Below are 18184 nucleotides of genomic sequence, written 5' to 3'. Positions count from 1 at the left end.
TGGCACCCCAAATTCAAAGCAGGCTCATAGCAATGAGTATAGTAGCTCGTGGTTCCTCCTGTTGCAATCTGTCTGCTACACCTAATACTAAGCCTGCCATACTAACAGCACCATTGTAGCATTGTCTGGAACAGCTGTTGATATTCACACTTCCATGCAACAACAACTTTAATTACCTATGCTTACCTCCCGTGATGTATAGGCTACATTGTACAATCCATTTAACTCATCATCCACATACTGCAAACATAAAACCACTTGCTCTTTGTTGGAGAAGTCTGTTGCTTCATTTACCATAATTGTATACCACTTATCCAAAATCTTCCCAGAAATATCCCTCACCATTTTAAGACCCACTGTTTCCATTATATCATTTTTGAAAACCTGGACTTGTGAATTTGTCTTGACCCTTTTTCAGCCACTTTGAAATATCAGGATTGCAGTCCACCTCTCCCCTTCAGGGCATATTTTCAGCTTGCTCAGCATAATGGCCTTGCAGCGTAAGTCCTTGTCTGACAAGATAACATATGCTACTTAGTTTTTCCTTTAGGATCTTCCTGCTTTCATCCTTTTTCTGAAAGTACTGTGAATCTAGCATGCCACCGATGAGTCTTGTGGTCTTTTGAGGAACATCAGCTGCTTCCTGGTGACACAAAGCAGCTTAGTGCCTTTCAAATTTGTCTCAAGCCTCTTTCCAGTTAAAGAATCCAGACTGTGTGAAAGTTTCCATATAAGTAGCTTCTGCCTAAAAGCTGCACAGTTGTAGAAACAAAAAATACACTCATTAGCTTAATAATGGAGCCATTGAAAACCACCAAACCAATGAGCAGACAGAACAGCCTCACTTTCCAAAATTACCCACAGGGCAAACTTAAATCATGGTTGATGAGGTATTTTGGAAATGCTAACTGTATCTGGCAACTGGCAGTGAATTCCTGTTGCAGCAATGACGGAGACAGCTCAGTACTACAACCGGCAGGAATTGATCCACTTCTGTTAGAAGTTCAATTTCCTCCTGTTTAATCAGCCATGTTTTAAGTGATTTCATTTTAGCTTTGGGTACACAAAGACCACAGAACCAAAACGTAGTTAGATGTAACAGATGAAATCAGATTCACTGAAGTCAATGGCAAAACTTTCACTGACTTCAATGAGGGTCGAATTTGACCCAATAGAATTTTGAAACATGATTCGTTATGAAGTGTGATATTCAAGGGAATATTTAACATGAGTCTGATGTTCCCCAGTTTTGGTGACGTGCACCTTGGAAATGCCTGTAAGTGGAGATAACTTCATTAGTCATTTTGAAAATTGCTCTACAAGTCCCTATGATTTTAAGGTGTCTAAGTTGGGACACCACCTGAGAAGGGAGATTTTCTGTGAGTGGGTGCTCAGCACTTTCTGAAAATGGGGACCCTTTAGTCACTTTTGAAAATTCAGTCCATTGTATATATGTTAAAAAACAAAATAATTTATTTGTGTTCACATAAGTTAAAGGAATACTGCATTTTAAAAAGATATGTAAAAGCATATTTTAAAAGATACACACTCCTCATCTGGAAACATTCTTAGATATTGAAGCAACAAGCCACTTACCCCAGGGCCTAATTTGCTAATGAGCATATTAGGCATATTTTGTAAGCATATTCACTTGTCGTTCTAGTTATTTTCCACTGTTAAAATACTTTGTCACTGATTTGTTTATCTGGAAGCCTTTGCAACATATAATAATAGCGAAATAGAGGGTATTTGTGTGATTAACCAAGGTAGCTTATGTAGAATTTTACAGTTGCCATAATTAATTTTCTGAGGAGGTAAAGGTCTGAAATGACTCCACAGAATTTTACAAAGTATATAAATGTGCAGTTTTCAATTCTAAATTTTCATTAGTCAGTGCAAATCATCTGACTTACAAGTGACTTCTAAATCCTCTGGTCACTGAGCTGTTATCTAACGTACAGAGATCCAAGACATTAGCAAATATGTCAACCCAGAGTCAGACAGCGCTTATTCACAGATTCAATGGGATTCCCTTTACAACTATGTCATCGCCAGATCTTCTAAAATCCTTGGATGCCTTTGATGCTAGAGAAGATGACGTCCTTTTGGTTTCCTATCCAAAGTCTGGTAAAGTTCTCCTTTAAGCATTTATTGCGGGGAATCTTAATTGTTTGCTGAACGTTCTGGATGTAAACTCACTGAAAAACCTGATGTGTATGTGAGAGAGCGAGACAGAAAGAGGATGATGTTTACATTCAGATTGGAACTATGGAGCTGTAGTGAGACGTAAAATGTGAAATTGTAAAAAAAAAAACAAAAAACAACCAACTATATTTGTGTAGTGTATTTTGATTTTGTAATTTTAAATAGTCTGAGCCTGCTGATGGGTTCTTTTTATGACTAGAAATCAATAGGTAATTTGCTTGTAAGTAAAATCCATACTGTAAAGATTTGGCTAAAGACTTACTACACTGTTATCATTAACTAGCCAGAACTGTATTAAGTAATTTTATGGTGCTTGTCTGTATATTCATTCCCCCCCCCCCCAAAAAAAAATTAAGTCAGTGTTACTTTTGAAAATACGTAATCTAACGTGTTAGTTTGCCAGCTAGGTGGTGGGTATATAAGTTTTATGCTCAAGCTTCATTAGGAAAATTGAAGCATAGGACTACATTTTAGTTTCTATAAAACTATCTGAATAATATGCACATTTCCTAAAAAGGTTTGTTTTAGTATCAGTGTTAAATCCACTAGGAAAAGTTCTGAGTATTTCATACATCAGCTACAGCTCTAATTCTATATGTGGACTCAACAGAACTGCTCATAGGTGTAAAATTTCTCACATGCCTAAGTGTTGCAGGATCAGAGCTTCAGTCTGCAAACAAGTGAGCTACTTCCAAACTTTTCCTGTATCAGTATATTTTTCTAGTAATAAATCCTTTTCTCCTCTCTCCCCATTTTTTCCTTAAAAATCATTGTCTGAAGGCACTCACTGGCTTGCACAAATTATAATGCAGATTTACACTCCCAAAGTCACCCTAACATCACCTATTGAGTTTGGGGACATCTCCAGAGTGGAAGAACTGAACAATCTTTCATCCAAGAGAATCATCCCAACGCACTTGGACTACAACATGTTACCATCAAATTTTAAGGTCAAACAATGCAAGGTAAAATAAGCTGCATTATAACGCTCTCAAATTAAGTATATATTTGATCTTGTCTGGAAGTAGCCATTTTTAAACACACAGTACTTACAGTATCAAGTTACAGTAGCAAATTCTGCTTTCAGCCACACCAGTGTAAATCTGGAATAACTCCCTGGCTTCAGTGGGTTACTCTGAATTTAACCAGAGTAGCATTCTGGTGGTGGCCTTATGTTATTTAAAATTTCATAGTGTAAAATATTTGTTGAATCTGATGTGTTTAAAATTTTCATTATAATCTAGTCTGACCACCTGCATAACACAGGCGTTAAAATTTCATGGAGTAATTCCTAAATCACTATTTGTTGGTTGAGCTAGAACATATTAACATATATGTAAGTTTCACTGATGCAGATAACCTATGATAGAATCATACAGATTCATAATGGCAAAAGCACTGGGTTTTTCAGATATGAATGATGGAAGTGACTTCCCAGCAATTAATCAAAAGCCAATAACTCATCTCTACTTGCTCCACCAGAATTAGATTTATTCCAAAATAGCATGTCAGTAAACAGGTACTGTTTAGCATAAAATATAATGAGATAACATAGGGCCAACATCTTGCCATCAGACCTGCAACACTGATCTAGTTCAAGGTATAAATTAAACAATGAAAGGTCTGAAGCATGTCTCCCCCACTTGCATTACAATCTGCCTGACATCGGTTGTCTTGCAAAACGTAGTCCTCAGACTACATTTCAGACACTTGTGAGACTGGATTTGAAATGGCCACAGTTATCAAAGTGCCAAATTTCCTTATATACTAGCATGGAAATGCACTTGCACTTAGATGTCTTTGAGCATCAGCTACAAATAACTTGATTTAAAAGACTAAACATACAGGAGCCTGAGCATCCTCAAATAAGGCTAGTAGCAAACAGTTTAACTACGTGTAATTAAAAGTTTCTTAATCTAAGTATACTTAGACCTACATTCTGCCTTTAAACCATGTGCTCAACTCCCAGTGACATCAATGGATGCTGCATATCTAGATGGGGGCAATATATGCCTCTTAACCTGAACTTAAATTTCTGGGTTTGCAGATGAGACTTCATCATAGAATGACATCTACTTTGTGGGACAAAGTGGGTTAGGTAATATATTTTATTGCACAAACTTCTGTTGGTAAGAGAGACAAGTTTTTGAACCTGAGGATGAGCTGTGTGTGGCTCGAAAGCTTGATCTCTCACCAACAGAAGTTGGTCCAGTAAAAGATATTACCTCCCCCACCTTGTGTCTAATATCCTGGGACCCACATGGCCATGATTACACTGCATACATCTAGTTTTAGTCACAGAGAGGCACAAATATATATCAAGAGTGAAAGGCCTTACAATGTATACCATTTCCGTTCAGTGTAATGATCAATGGAGCTAGAATTACATAATGAAGTGTAAGGGATACATGCACATGTGAAAGACAGCTATGCGATGACTACGCTACTATCACAATCACACTTCTTTTAATGAGTCACTTTATAATTAATCTAACAGTGTTTCATTGCTCCTGCTTATATGTTTCATTCACCTATGCCTCCAATTATCCTCTTGAAGCTAGTGTGTTGCAGAACTAGAGTTTTATTTCTATTCAAGATTCATAGTTTTTCCCTGCTCTCAGAAACATGAAGTTGACTGTAATGTACATGACTGGAATGTTCCTCAGGAATGTTCTTTAGGATGAAGTGCTTGGTAGGACTGTGGAATTTCAGACACATATAGATTGTTTGCAAAAGAAGGTTATAGGCAAGGATACCAATTATGCAAACCAAAGGCACATACTTAAGAAAGGACTAAAAGTAAGTTTTCAGCCACAAATCCAAGTCTTGATAGATCTCTCGCACACTCACCTACAGGTTTTGCTTTTCCGCATAGCAATATTGGTGGCCACTGGAAAAATTCAGCTCTGCATCCAAGTTTGGATTTCAAACACGCAAACTTCATGGTTATTCAGATGCAGGCTTTTGGTTCAGGCCCAATTCTAGTTGCAACCGTTCTCATGGAACAGATCATACGCAGCTTATATGAGAACGACAAGTAGTAAATGTTTTACTCATGGGATTTATTGAGATCATATATTAACTCATGAACAAATATGAAAGCTGTCTCTTGCATATATTCCAGTCCACGCATGTATAGGAAACCCATATGCAATTGTGTACCAACCACTAATACTGTATTAGCGGAGGGGCACATATACGTCCAGCTTTCGCCACTGGTTCATTACTGCCTGTTAATCCATCAATTAGTGATTTTTCCCCACAAATACCCTCCTCTACCTTAATGCTGTTTTAACTGTAAAGGACATTTGACTGGAAGATGATCAGTAAAAGAACCCTGACCCATAACCACATCGGGGCTGACATTATCTAAAAGGCATGTAAAAAGACCTCACACCTATGCAAGTGGATCCTCTAAAAGAAGAAAGTGATCCTTAGTAATCATAGTGTCTTCTTTTACAGGCCTTCTACATCATCAGAAATCCAAAAGATATTGCAGTTTCTATGTTTCACTACTACAGAGATAACCCAAATCTCCCCACCATCGATTCATGGACTATTTTCCTTGAGCTGTTCTTAAGGGGAGATGGTAAGGATGAGTGTTATCTTTTCTCTCTCTCTCGCTAGCCTACAAACTTATAACACATGGTAAGAAGTGAGAAATATAAATAAGTGTGAAAATTCCTTATTTACAGGGCATCCCCCCCTTACACAAATCATGCATGTTACTTTACATCAGCAGTACATTTCGTACAAATGAGATCAAAGAAAACAATTTGTTTACTTAACCACAGTAGCTACTATCCCTTCAGTGTGGTATTTACAGTATTTCCTATAGTTGGAATAGGAAACACCGCATGTGCCCCCTTAAATTTAATTACTGCCAGAGGTATGTGTTCCTCTTTAATGACACTGTTCTTTAATCGCCTTATTGCAACATCAGAAACATCATGTATTTCTGGACAACAGTAAATGATTTAGTCAGCGAAGCTTTGCTTAAGCCCCAGTCCTGGAGAGGGGGTTGATTGCTGCACTCTTATGGTTCCCACTGACTTCAGTGGGTCTGCTCATGGGTCCAGCAAGCTGCCACTCTGCAGGAGCAGGGCCTTAGATTGATGGCAGAATTCATCCTGAAAATAAAGTTCAACAAGCACAATTCTCCACGTCAGCCCTCCATACAGACAAGTTAACAGTCCATAGGCAGCAAACTCTATCAGAACTGGCATTAGCATTTTTTTTCCCCATGCCTGAAAAACATTTTGCGACCAACCCTTGCCTAAACAAGTTACTGACCCTTGGTCCATCCACAAAAACAAGCAAGCAAAATAAAACTGACCTGCTGATTCTAATCCCCATTCTATATTAAAGCAAATTAACACTATCCCAGCTTTTACAAAAACATAGGTAGCTACATGTCCCCCCTAAACAGGAATGTCCCTGTTGATTTGACAGAAAAATACTTTATCCCAGTTTTTACAACCCCCAGAAGACCAGCCGCTTTAACTAGCCACAGCTGAGCTTGAATATCCAGCTTCCCCTTTAGGTTTAGGATTAAAAAAAAAAAAATCTGGAGAGACAGTTCATTTAGTGTTTTTTCACCAAATGGTAAAGAAAGGGTCTACCACACAACATCTTACCTGAAGATACTAATGTCCGCCTGACTTGAAATCAGCTTATAAGGTCATTTGCAACAGGATCCTCCATTTTACACATGAGAAAGGAGAAAACATGCTTATAAGCTCCCTTTTTAAAGACGTGGGTATTCTTCTGAGCATGCTCAGCAGAGTTTTCCGTAGTGTCTAAGAGCACACCAGAAAGGAATCAAGTGTTTAAACTGACATATCGGAGAGCATATAAAACACATTTCCCTTTATTGAATGTGAAGGTGAATGTTATTCTGAGCCCTATAGCTATCAAGCCTGTTTATTCATTCCAAATTGTTATTTTATCTTTGTTTTTCATTTATCAGTGTATTTTTATTATTTTTCTTTTTATTATTTTGCATTCATGACCTGTATTTTTTCCCTGGGGCCCTTTATAAATGTGGATGCTTCTTTTTGAAACGTTTGTGCCATAGATAGGTTCAAACAGCAAAATTCAAATCCTGATTTCAACCCACACTGCCAGCCCACTCCGGTAGATAGTTTTGCATGGCTGGATCCAAACAAAGGTTTTATTTGTAAGCCTTGACCTGTTGAAGTCTCCATCACCCACAGACTCTACCCTGCCCTGTGACAGGCGGGTTATCTTGAGCTGCCAGTTCCAAACCCCAAGGACATGGATGAGTCCTTTATGAGCAGCCGTTTTGATTCTGATGTGGAAGTTAAGATTGTGCTGGTGGCGTTGTTCCCATTATCTATCCCCATTTTCAGTGTTTTATTACTCATTTATACCAGTTTGTTTCTGCTGGACACATGCTACACAAGAATCAATACAGCAACAAACAGCTGTAGGAAACTGAAAAGAAACACAAAATGCTTCTCATTTGGGGCCTGATCCAAAGCTCACTGAAGTCAGTAGTTTTCCATTGACATCAGCAGGCTTTCCTGTGTTCCCAACCCAGCAAAAGCAGTTGAGCACATGCTTAAGTGATCTGCGGGGTCTAGGGCCTTATCACTATCTGTTTTGAGCACCTAATGCTGACGGAAGAAAAAGGATCATTTAAAAAAAATCAATGTAGCCCATCACTTGTCGATAGCTGGGACTATTGTCTTGTAGTACTTTGCGTGTGTTCCTGGAGCGGGGATAAAACCATTGGTTCAACCACAACTTGGTTTTTCTACAGATACATGCTAAGGGATCTTCTTGCACCTGTGCGAAGTCCCACTGACTTCAGGACAAGGGTGAAGGCAAAGGGAGTCCTTTCCCTGTCCTGCTGCACATACACAGGGGTCAGCCACAGTCTTGTTGCTTGTGCCCCTTAGGCTGGATCCTGCACTACTGAAGCTAATTTGGCCACTTGTCAATGGAAGCAAAATTGTACCTGCTGATCACAAGCCCCAAGGGAGTAACATTTCATACGTCTTTAAGGTCAGAAGGGAACAATATGTTCATTAGTCGAACCTCCTGCTTTACACAGGCCATAGAACGTCATTCAGCACCACCAGCAGCATTAGACACACCAAAGTGAGTGGGGATTGCAGTATTGCCAACCCCAAGTGCTCAAACACCATGACTCTGGCCGCTGAAAAATCAAGAGTTTGGTTTAAAAATCACACGATTTAAAAAAAAAAAAAAAATGTTGGATTCTTCTTTTTTGCCATCTGGTTTCTGAACCCTTTAGGATGATCTCAATCAACATTTTCAATTCTTCTCTTTACAAACAGAAAGCCCAGAAACTTTTCTTTTTTTTAAGTGAAAGCTGAGGTGCTCCTGCAATCTCTTGATTTCAAAAAGTGGTGGTGCAATTTAAGAAAAACAGCACATATCCTGAGACTCATTATAAAGTCATAGGAGTTGGCAACATTGCCGTGGCTAAGTACCAGTTTGGGGGCTAATATCCACTCTGCCTCAGTTTCCCCCGATAGTTTAAATTGATAGGGTATTCTTCACTTCCTCTCCTAAAATTTTTGACACATGGCTGTGCACTTATTAACAGCTACTGTGTTTCACTCCAGAGATGGCTGCATTTTGTGGTAAAGTGATTACTGTCTTCCCAAATGACGGCATTGCAAATGCTTATTCACATGCTTAACTTTTGTAAGTGTATAATGCCATAGATTTCAGTGGGACTACTCACATTTCCTTGCATTTGTAGTCAGTGTTCAGCTTCAAATGCATTTCTCAAAAGAACAGCAGAATTCCATAACCAGAAGTACATGCAAAAAAAGAAGTTGAATAACTTTGTGCATTCGGTTTGATCCAGTAAACAGAAGGAATTGAACCAGTCAGGGGAGTATAGTGCACTCTCACTGCACGGTAGGAAGAGAACATTTCTTTTAGTGTATGCTATATAGTTAGAATTATTTCTCAATGAAGTTTATATAAATCCCATTTTGTTTTTCTCACAGTTGTCTGTGGATCCTGGTTTGATCATTTCTTAAGCTGGGAAGAGCATAAAAATGACAGAAACATCTTATTTTTATTCTATGAAGACATGAAGAAGGTAAACATATTTCTCATCTCATGCAGCAAAAAACAAAACAAAAACAAAACAAAGCTGTTGCAAAATTGTATCACTGGAATTTAAAGAGCAAATTAAAACGAAAGAGGTACAAGACAGAACAAGTTCATAACACAAACATACTTAGTATTTGTACTGCGCTTTTATCTTGAAAAGGTTTCACAGGTATTAGCTACTTAATTTTCATAACATAGGTAAGGTAGGTAGTAAATCCTAATTTCACATATGGAGAAACTGAGGTACAGAGTGATTAACTTGCACAAAGCCACAGCAAGAATCAGGGTTAGAACCAGGACTAACATACAGTCCCTGCCTCTTATTCCTATGCACAGACAGCTAGATCACACTGCCAGGCTGTGAAAAACTTCTCTTGTACCAGAATCTTCTGTCTGTTTCTAGTAACACAGAGCGGAATTTTCAAAAGAGCTGAAGAGATTTAGGAGCATAGGTCCCATTCAGAACCTATGGAATTTGAACTCCTAACAAGGCTGGTGAAATTTTTTCCATTCTAACTATTTTTTACACCACAAAATCGGGTTTTTGACAAAAAAAAATTGTGGGAAATGTCTGCTCTCCTCAACAATTTCCAGTTTTGAATATAAAAACAATGCCCTCCCCTCCCCCCCACCCCGCCCAAGACAACAAACTGTGGTTGTCAGGTTTTGGCTATTTTGATGAAAAGTCCCAATTTTCCACTGAAAATTTCTATAAAAATGTATTTTTTCATCTTTTGCAATATTTTCCTTTGGGGGAGGAGAAGAAATAGAAATCCATCCAGTTCTAGCTCCTAAGCCACTTAAGGTCTTCTGAAAATTTTACCCACAGATCCCAGTTCAGCTAGATACTCCACTATATGCCTAACTTTAAGCAGGTTAATATTCCTAATGAAGGCAAGGAGAACTACTCCCGCTGAAAGTTAGAGAAATGCTTGACTGCCTTCCTGAACTGATACCAAAATTGGCCATGCAACTTTTTTCAATACATTTAAATGAGAATGTACATCCATTGAGCCTGAATATCTTCTCACTTGTATCATTTGCACACATGTAACTCCAGTGACTTCAATAGAATTACTCCTGATTTACATGGGTGCAAGCGAGAGATGAATCAGGCCATATATAGATGCCATGTGTACACACCAATGTGACAGTTTTGCTTGAACAATGTCTTTTGGAAGGAAAAATCTTTGTTTATTTGGTTTAGAAATAAAATCTGATATTCTGCTTAGAAAACAAATATCTTACTCTTCAAATATCTCAGGATCTTCCTAAGGTTGTGAAGAAAATGAGTGTATTTCTGGGAGTAAACATCAGTGACAGTGAAATCAAAGAGATTTGTGAGAAGTCGTCATTCACTGAGATGAAAAGCAATGTAGAAAAAGAAAACAGTGACCCAAATCACACCGTTTGTGCACTCACATCCAATAGGAAGCTGATATTCCGAAAAGGTACGTTGGTTGGAACTGGCCCAACAAAATCTCATATAAAGCCTGATCCAAATCTCACTGAGGACACCAGGGGTATTTCCAATGACTTTTTGTGCTTTGGATCATGCCCATAGGGTGATGAAGGAATTCTTCTTGAATCCATTTCTAGTATGCTTTCTTTCCAGTTTCTTTCGTTTGTAATGACTGGCCACACTAGACACAGGGAAGCGTCTAAATTACAATTCTAATATTGTTTTACATGAGCATTTAGAACTGAAAGGAAAGATTCATGCAGCTTAACTGTCTCTTTCTTTATCTATATTTCTCTACCTCTGTCCTTCACAAATGCTAATGTGTACCCTCATTACTGCATGGCAAGGTCACTCAGTTTATCAGAAACCACACAAACACATTCCTTTTGAGAGTGGTTGCAGTTAGTGTTTATCTTATATATTACCTGTTGTCTTATTGAAGTGGACATGCTAAAGAAATAGGCTGACACAATCAAAATGGATGAGTGGGAATCCATTGATAATGAATTACCAGTAATATATTCTTCTTCCAGTTCCTCCACTCAGCATTACCTACTCCGAGCATTCAAAAATCATGAGTCAGGCCCTCCAAGGATCAAAAGAGTAGCTTAAAATGAATGAGATTTTTTTTTAAAGTACATTTTGGATTCTTTATAATTGTCTTCTGTGGTGTTTCTGAGCCTTTAAGGGATGCCTGAATCACATTTTCAAGCTTTGCTCTGCAATCATGAAGGCTAGAAATGTAGGGTTGTTTGTTTTAAATGAAAGCTGAGATCCTCCCATCTTGCATGCCTCCAGAAGCCGTGGCATTTAGAAAAACACAAATATTATGAGAGTTAGCAATGCTGACTACTGATCCTGCTTCTCTTCTACTCCTATTCAGACAGTCCTTTGAGATTATTATTTATTATTTCCACTGCACTATAGGTATGCATGGAAATGTGGAAGCTGGCCCAGAGAAAAAACAGTTTTGTAGGCATGTGACTTTAAACTGGAAATTAGGTAGCTAGAGCCAGATAAAGTAGTCTGAAGATATAATGGTTATTATGATATGGCACCTGATAAGTCAGCCTCTTTCCACGAGGAACCTCACCTGAACCCTAAGCGTTACTCATTTGCATCACCTTTATGCTAAGACAAGGGAGCAAAATAATAATAATAAAACAATGTGTGCAAACTTTTGTACTAACAAAGCCAGACTGTTTAAGAGAACACAGTAAATCATTCTCTGTCCAATGGCAAAGCAGCCTCAGCTGTTCATTTCCCATTCTCACTCTCCCAGGTGCTGTTGGTGACTGGAAAAACCACTTCACTCCAAAAGAAAACAAAATGTTTGAGGAAATGTTTAATAAGAAGATGGAATTGAGTGAACTGGCAAAACGTATCATATATGAATGCTGACATCAAATGAAGAGTGCTAGTCAGTTGACAACTGAGCGGAAAAACCTGGAAATGTGTTAATATAGTGTCAAAACAATGTTTGTACTTTTGAAGTTACTTTGCAGAAAGATCCTGTGTAGTAATTCCTAATAAAATATTAAGAGAAAATCTGATAATAACATTACGGGTGACCATAAGAATTGTACATAACTAAGTGTGGGAACAGTACTGATTGAACACCAAAAGGTACTCAGGAATGTTTCTGTAAAAATTTACTTTAGACATCAATTGACATGTTTCCAATTTTTTTTTTTAACTGTGTGAGAAAAAAGAAGGGGAATACTAAATTGTAGTTTTAGGAGTCAAAATAAAGTCTTTGTTAATTGTTAGAAATGGCCCCAAGCCCCTTGGAATTTTGAAGATTGGGTGTGGAGATAGAAACATCCTAATACAATTTAAACAACACAAAAACCTGAAGATGAATTAGCCGTGTAAAGAGGTGTATCGTTTAAAAGTGCTAGGTTTCAGATTCAAATTTTCATGTCCAAACCTGCCCTTACAATTTTGGTTCTAGATCATATTCAGAACTGGAAGTGGCTGATTTTCTAGTTCTGGTTTAAATGCAGTCAAGATTTCAACCCAAGATGGCAGAAACTCACAAGACGTGATCTTGTGAGACTTCCGTCATTTATGAATGAGATCACCGAAGAACAGCTTGCAGAATTTTGATGTATTGAAACTGAACCCTAGCACTGAGTTGGCAAAAAGCAAAAACTTAGCAAATGGATTCTTAATGGATTCTTGGTCTGAATAGTTCCTATTTAGCTCCTCCTGTTCATAAATTGCACCACTTTAGATTTGTGTATTGTACAAAGTTTCAAAAACATAGTTCTTAAAAATAACTTATTTTGAATTAAGTACTGAACAATCTCAAAGATTGTGACATAAATGCAAGTCAAATGTATGCCAATTTGTACATTTACATGATATGTTCTGGAAACCGTAATGTTTTCTGTTACCTTACTTATGAAAAATGTTTTGTTCCATTGTGTTAATTTACAAATCTTGTGCACTAGAACTCAGCAGTTTTATCTGTGTAAATAAACCATTGCACAGTGATAAAGTAAATGTGGAACATTTTATTCCCCCAGGAGACTCTTTTTCCATGAGTCACCTGTCAACCTCCTAGTACATTGGGCCACCTTGAGGAAAAAGGAGCAGCTTTTTCTTTTGGTTCAGTCTATTATTGCTTTTCTGACCTCAGCTTTATGATTGTTTGCTTTACTGGCTATTTTGCCAAGTCTTAGTCCAAAGTCTTGAGAAGCATCTGAATAATACAGCCACTTACTGCGGTGACAATATTTTAACCTCCTAAATTGCTTCAGTTACCTATTTTAACAGACATAGTTAATAGGCAGGTATTGGCATATTTCACACAGCCTTATTTTTCTCGTCCACTTACAGTCCCCACAGTTCCCTCATCGTGTTTCCCTTAGCACAGAAGAGGAAGAGTAGGTTAGTGTTTTCTTCAGTCTTCATTGTTTTTCCATCCTTTCTTCTTCATCAAAATAACAGTTTTATATCAATTAGTGTGTTTGTGTGGTGCTCACAGGTGGTGTCAGTGTGATGGACATGGGGCTGCTATGTAATTTAGGAACACTGATCTGTATTAACGCATGAATGCTGTATGTCACCAAGTCATGGAAAAGGTTTATTATAGGACTATATTAAAATACTTACTGTATGCACATTTCAGAGGAGCAGCTGTGTTAGTCTGTATTCGCAAAAAGGAGTACTAAGGTGCCACAAGTACTCCTTTTCTTTTTGTATGCACATTGGCACTAGTTTAATAGCAGGAAGGTAACACAATGGGCCTACCTAAAACCCCTCCAGGCAAACAGGGCTGAGTTTTAGAAATAAAGCCTATGGTATTAAGTTGTGAACCCGGTACTTACAGGCATCAGCCAAAAAGTTACACAGCTGTTTTGCCTAGGCTGGGAACAGACAGCTCAAAAGGACAGAAACAGTTAAAAAGTGACTCCCTGGAAAAAGAGTGCGTAGAGAGTTGCAGGACCTGTTTGCAGGGAAACACACTGACACAGACAGCATAGGATGGGTTTAAAGGAGATGAGCCTTCCTAACTGCCAGGGAGATGGTAAGCTTTAGGTAAGGCAGAACAGCATCTAGGCCTTTTATTGTTTTTAAATCCTTTTTCCCCTTATGCTGTGCTTACTGTTAAGATTAAACCATATTGTATTTTAAGACATCTGTCTAGTCACTATATTAACCACTGGTCACAGCTACTGAAGGGAAGCTTTTCAGAGACTGAGCACACACAGGCTGAGTATTCATGGCTGGTATAAAGGAGCAGTAGCCTGAGGCTCATCTGAGAGAGCGAGAGAGAGAGAGAGAGAGAGAGAGAATCACAGGATTCCACCCCAGGCCAGGTGAAGGCAAGAGGCCTAATAATGGAGGGGGCATGCACTCCAGAGAGGAGTCAAAGCTGTAACCAGGACAATCAGCTGCACAAATCTATGTACAGCAAAGATAGTGACAATGCAACCAACATGCCTCCAGCCTGCACCCTAGTCTATAGGGAAAAGTTGTAGAGAGGAGTGAATAGTTCAGTCTCTGTGCTCATTCAAGCAGATGCCTTTGAAGAAAAATTTTCAACCAGTTCTGACTCCTATTTGGAAAACAGAACCATAGCATAAGCTTTCTAAACAGAAACTCGTGCAGCCAAGCACCTTAACTCTGCTTTGAATCTTGTGCTCCAGGGGATGAATATATCTGTAGCCTAAGCATATCCTATGTATAATTCTGAAAGAACTCTTCTATCCTTATTTACAGTGAAAAGGAATGTCCCTACCTCACATCAGCCATTTCATTTCACAGTTGATACCAATTTATTTTGCTTCTGCTAAAATGATAAAAAAAAAATTACAAGCGGCGTGGCTGATGCGACAGGCAATTGTTCAGCATTGCTTACTTTGTATGTGTACAACCAATACATTTAACAAACGCAGCCCTGAGCATTGTTCTTATGCAAATAATATTTAGAAAATCATCTGCTATTCTTTGGTTTGCTGAAAGCTCCTGGAGGGGTGGAAGGGGGGAGCGAGCCCTGAAACACTTGTGACCTTGGATGCCGTTTGTTTCTTCTTCTCTCACCACAGGCTTGCTCCATAGTAGGTAAAGAGAGATCAGATAATGAAGAGGCTGGAGTGTTTTGTGTACAGATTTTTAATTTTTCCAGACTCCCTACCTTTTAAGGGGGGTAGAGTGTAATTGGGCAAACAAAAGGGTGCAGAAATGTCAACTGAACATAGCTAGAGGATGCTATTTAATACTCAAATGCAGGGACTAGCTGGAAATGATAACTGTAAGGACCACTGACTGGAAAAGTCAAGTATGCAGAGAAATGGTTTCCCTCTCCACCACCCCCATGCTGATTTGAAAACCAGGGCCTGTCTGTCTATTGTCAGAAAGAAAAACTAATTAATTGCTGAGGGAAAAATACATAAATGTCAACCACAAAAGTGCAGTTCGATAAATCTTGATATAAACTAGCAGAAAGCACATTATTTCGATGTTGTTTTTGAAGCATTCTATATGGTTATACTGGAAAAGTGGTGCTTTTTAAAAAAAAAAAAAAAACAGGACCGTATTTAAAGCTATGGGACTAAATTCAGACCTGGTGTATGGGGTGTTAATTCCATTAGTATGAATGGCATTGAATCACATTGTCTAGTTCCGAATTTGGACCATGGGCTACTGGTGAACATTAAGGACAAAAAATTTAATGATTTGCTAGCCTCTTGAGCTCCACTGCTGCAGAGCTAATTTATTCTTGGACGCAAAATCTCAAGATTTCAATTAGAGATTTGTAAAGTGTCCATACATTTTGCTGTTTTTCATTCAGTTCACAGACCGATTAAAACTTTCAGAAAATTTGAAATTTCAATGAAAATTTTTCTGCATTTTTGACCAGCTCTTGCAAGTGCCAAATAATTATCCATGTTGGAATTGGGCCTGGGTGTCAAAGACAAAGTTTCTCTGAGCCATTGGCTCATGGGGCGATTAGGCCAGGATGGGGGTGAGGTTAGCACACTTGTTTTGTAAAATGTTCTGTGGGATTTCTATTAACCACACTGGGTTGCAACCCTGATTTTACATCTCCTCCAATATACTATGTCCCTTTTCCAGAGAAGAGCCTATAACCACGTTGAGCTTGGTGGAGTTTAGTCAGAGAATGGCATTGGGTGAACTACAGAGAATGTATGCTGTGATAGTCATGTGTCTATTCCAGTAGGAGGCAACTATTTCACTCCCTGACAGCACATCAGTCAGCAGGGCTAAGAATGTTAAAGGACCGTATTTAACCACCACTGCACAAAGTGGCCACGATCTTCCCTAACACGTCTGTTCCTCATGCTAGCCAGGCAGAGCTAACATTTATTGGTTTGTGTTTTCCTGAGTTCTGAGAGACAGTGAAAGACTTTAAAAGATTCTCCACTGATAATCAGATATACAATCTGAATCCTTCCCGTGCTGTCAAACATTGCGCAGGACATGAACAAGGCACAAGGATGGTGCACATCCCTGTCTATCCTGGGCCGCTCTTAACCGAGGACATGCAGAGTCCCATAAGTTTACCTCCTTTAAGTACGGTTTCCTGGAAGGATTATTTTGGTCGACCCCTTTTACATGTTCCTCCAGCTGCCTGTAGCAAGTAGGGTTACCACATAGCAACTGTGAAAAAATGGGACAGGGAGTGAGAGGGTAATAGGCGCCTATACAAGAAATAGTCCCAAAAACGGCACTGTCCCTTTAAAAAAGGGACACCTGGTCACCCTAGTGGAAGCCTGCCATGGCAGACACTCTGGCTTCATTCCTAACACGTCCCAGATATTTCTGTCTTCTTTTCAGGATAAATCTGAAGATAAGTTGTTGAATGCTCTAGTGAATCTTGACATTTGTTATAAAATCATTCCATTTAATTCCTAGTATTTTCCTGAGGCATGTGCTTTTGAAGGCAGTTGGATGTCTTTTCATAGCTTTGGTGGATTTCCAGTTCTCATCCTTACATTTAAGGTGGAAATAACATTTGAATTGAAGAGTGATAGTTTGGTCTTTAAATTGTAGACTTTCAGTGAGCAAATCTCTTTTAATCTAGAGAATCTAGCTTCCGCTTCGCTGGTTCATGACGTTTTCTCCTGGATATCCCTATGGGCTGGCATATTACTGCCACAGTATGTGAATTGACTGACCTCTTCCATTTCTTTGCCTTCTGACTGTGTCTGAGATGGGTTCTCATTAGCTCTGTTTAATTTTTGACCCTGTCTTTTTTTGCAGTACTTGAAGATTCTATTGTTGCTTGCATGTTAAGCTGTCACTTAGAGCTAAATTTTCTAGTGTACTTTTGTTAAACCATGTTTTGACAGTATTGTATCTATCTACACTTTTTCTCATAATGAAGTCAATGCAAAACAGGAGAGGTGAGAGAAATCATCCTTGTTTGACACAAGTATCTGTTAAAACTCCTTTGTTTAAGACACTAAAAGACAAATTTCATACCACTGAATGAGCCAACAGTGAATAAGATAACTCCTTCCTGTGGAAGACTAGGATTTTCATTATGTGACTCTATGGTTATAAGAGACTTATACAAGACCTGTCAATACACTAATCTAGTGCTTCTTAAATCGTATTTAACACAGGATAACTAAGATGCATTTAAACACAAATATAGCAGTGTATAAAAAATACAGTATGCCATAATGGGTGCAATATTTTGTTACATATACCTTAATTATCCATGACCTGTTTTTACTATGTGGAATAGCATATGAGCTAGTGTGCCATTAACATTGGCTACCTACAAAATGGCTCAGCTTAAATGTCTTATAAGATCTCTGTAAGAGGGACCATTCTTCTTGACAATCGTACATCATCTGCCACGCTACCAAGAATGATAGCTCAGTTAAAAAAGTAGATGTGCACCATGACTATCACTTC

General features: G+C 38.5%; 1 protein-coding gene across 1 annotated transcript; it reads left to right on the top strand.

Moving 5' to 3' along the window:
• The first annotated feature begins 1982 nt into the window (after nt 1–1982).
• On the top strand, nt 1983–12187 carry LOC141985269 (sulfotransferase 6B1-like). The gene is made up of 6 exons (XM_074949234.1): nt 1983–2127; nt 2986–3170; nt 5668–5794; nt 9216–9310; nt 10589–10775; nt 12069–12187. The coding sequence occupies exons 1-6, from the start codon at nt 1983–1985 to the stop codon at nt 12185–12187; spliced, it is 858 nt and encodes a 285-aa protein (XP_074805335.1).
• The last annotated feature ends 5997 nt before the right edge of the window (nt 12188–18184 follow it).

Source organism: Natator depressus, chromosome 1 (genome assembly GCF_965152275.1).
Source record: "Natator depressus isolate rNatDep1 chromosome 1, rNatDep2.hap1, whole genome shotgun sequence".
Classification (NCBI taxonomy): Eukaryota; Metazoa; Chordata; order Testudines; family Cheloniidae; genus Natator; species Natator depressus.
The sequence above is the reverse complement of the archived record's forward strand: the minus strand, read 5'-3'. Positions and strand labels throughout refer to the sequence as shown.

Bases quoted from the DNA above. Each gene is read 5' to 3' on its own strand.
- LOC141985269 (XM_074949234.1), top strand. From the start codon at position 1,983: ATGTCAACCCAGAGTCAGACAGCGCTTATTCACAGATTCAATGGGATT. The intron at 5,795-9,215 runs GTAAGGATGAGT...TTTTTCTCACAG, and splicing joins GCTGTTCTTAAGGGGAGATG to TTGTCTGTGGATCCTGGTTT. The intron at 9,311-10,588 runs GTAAACATATTT...CAAATATCTCAG, and splicing joins TCTATGAAGACATGAAGAAG to GATCTTCCTAAGGTTGTGAA.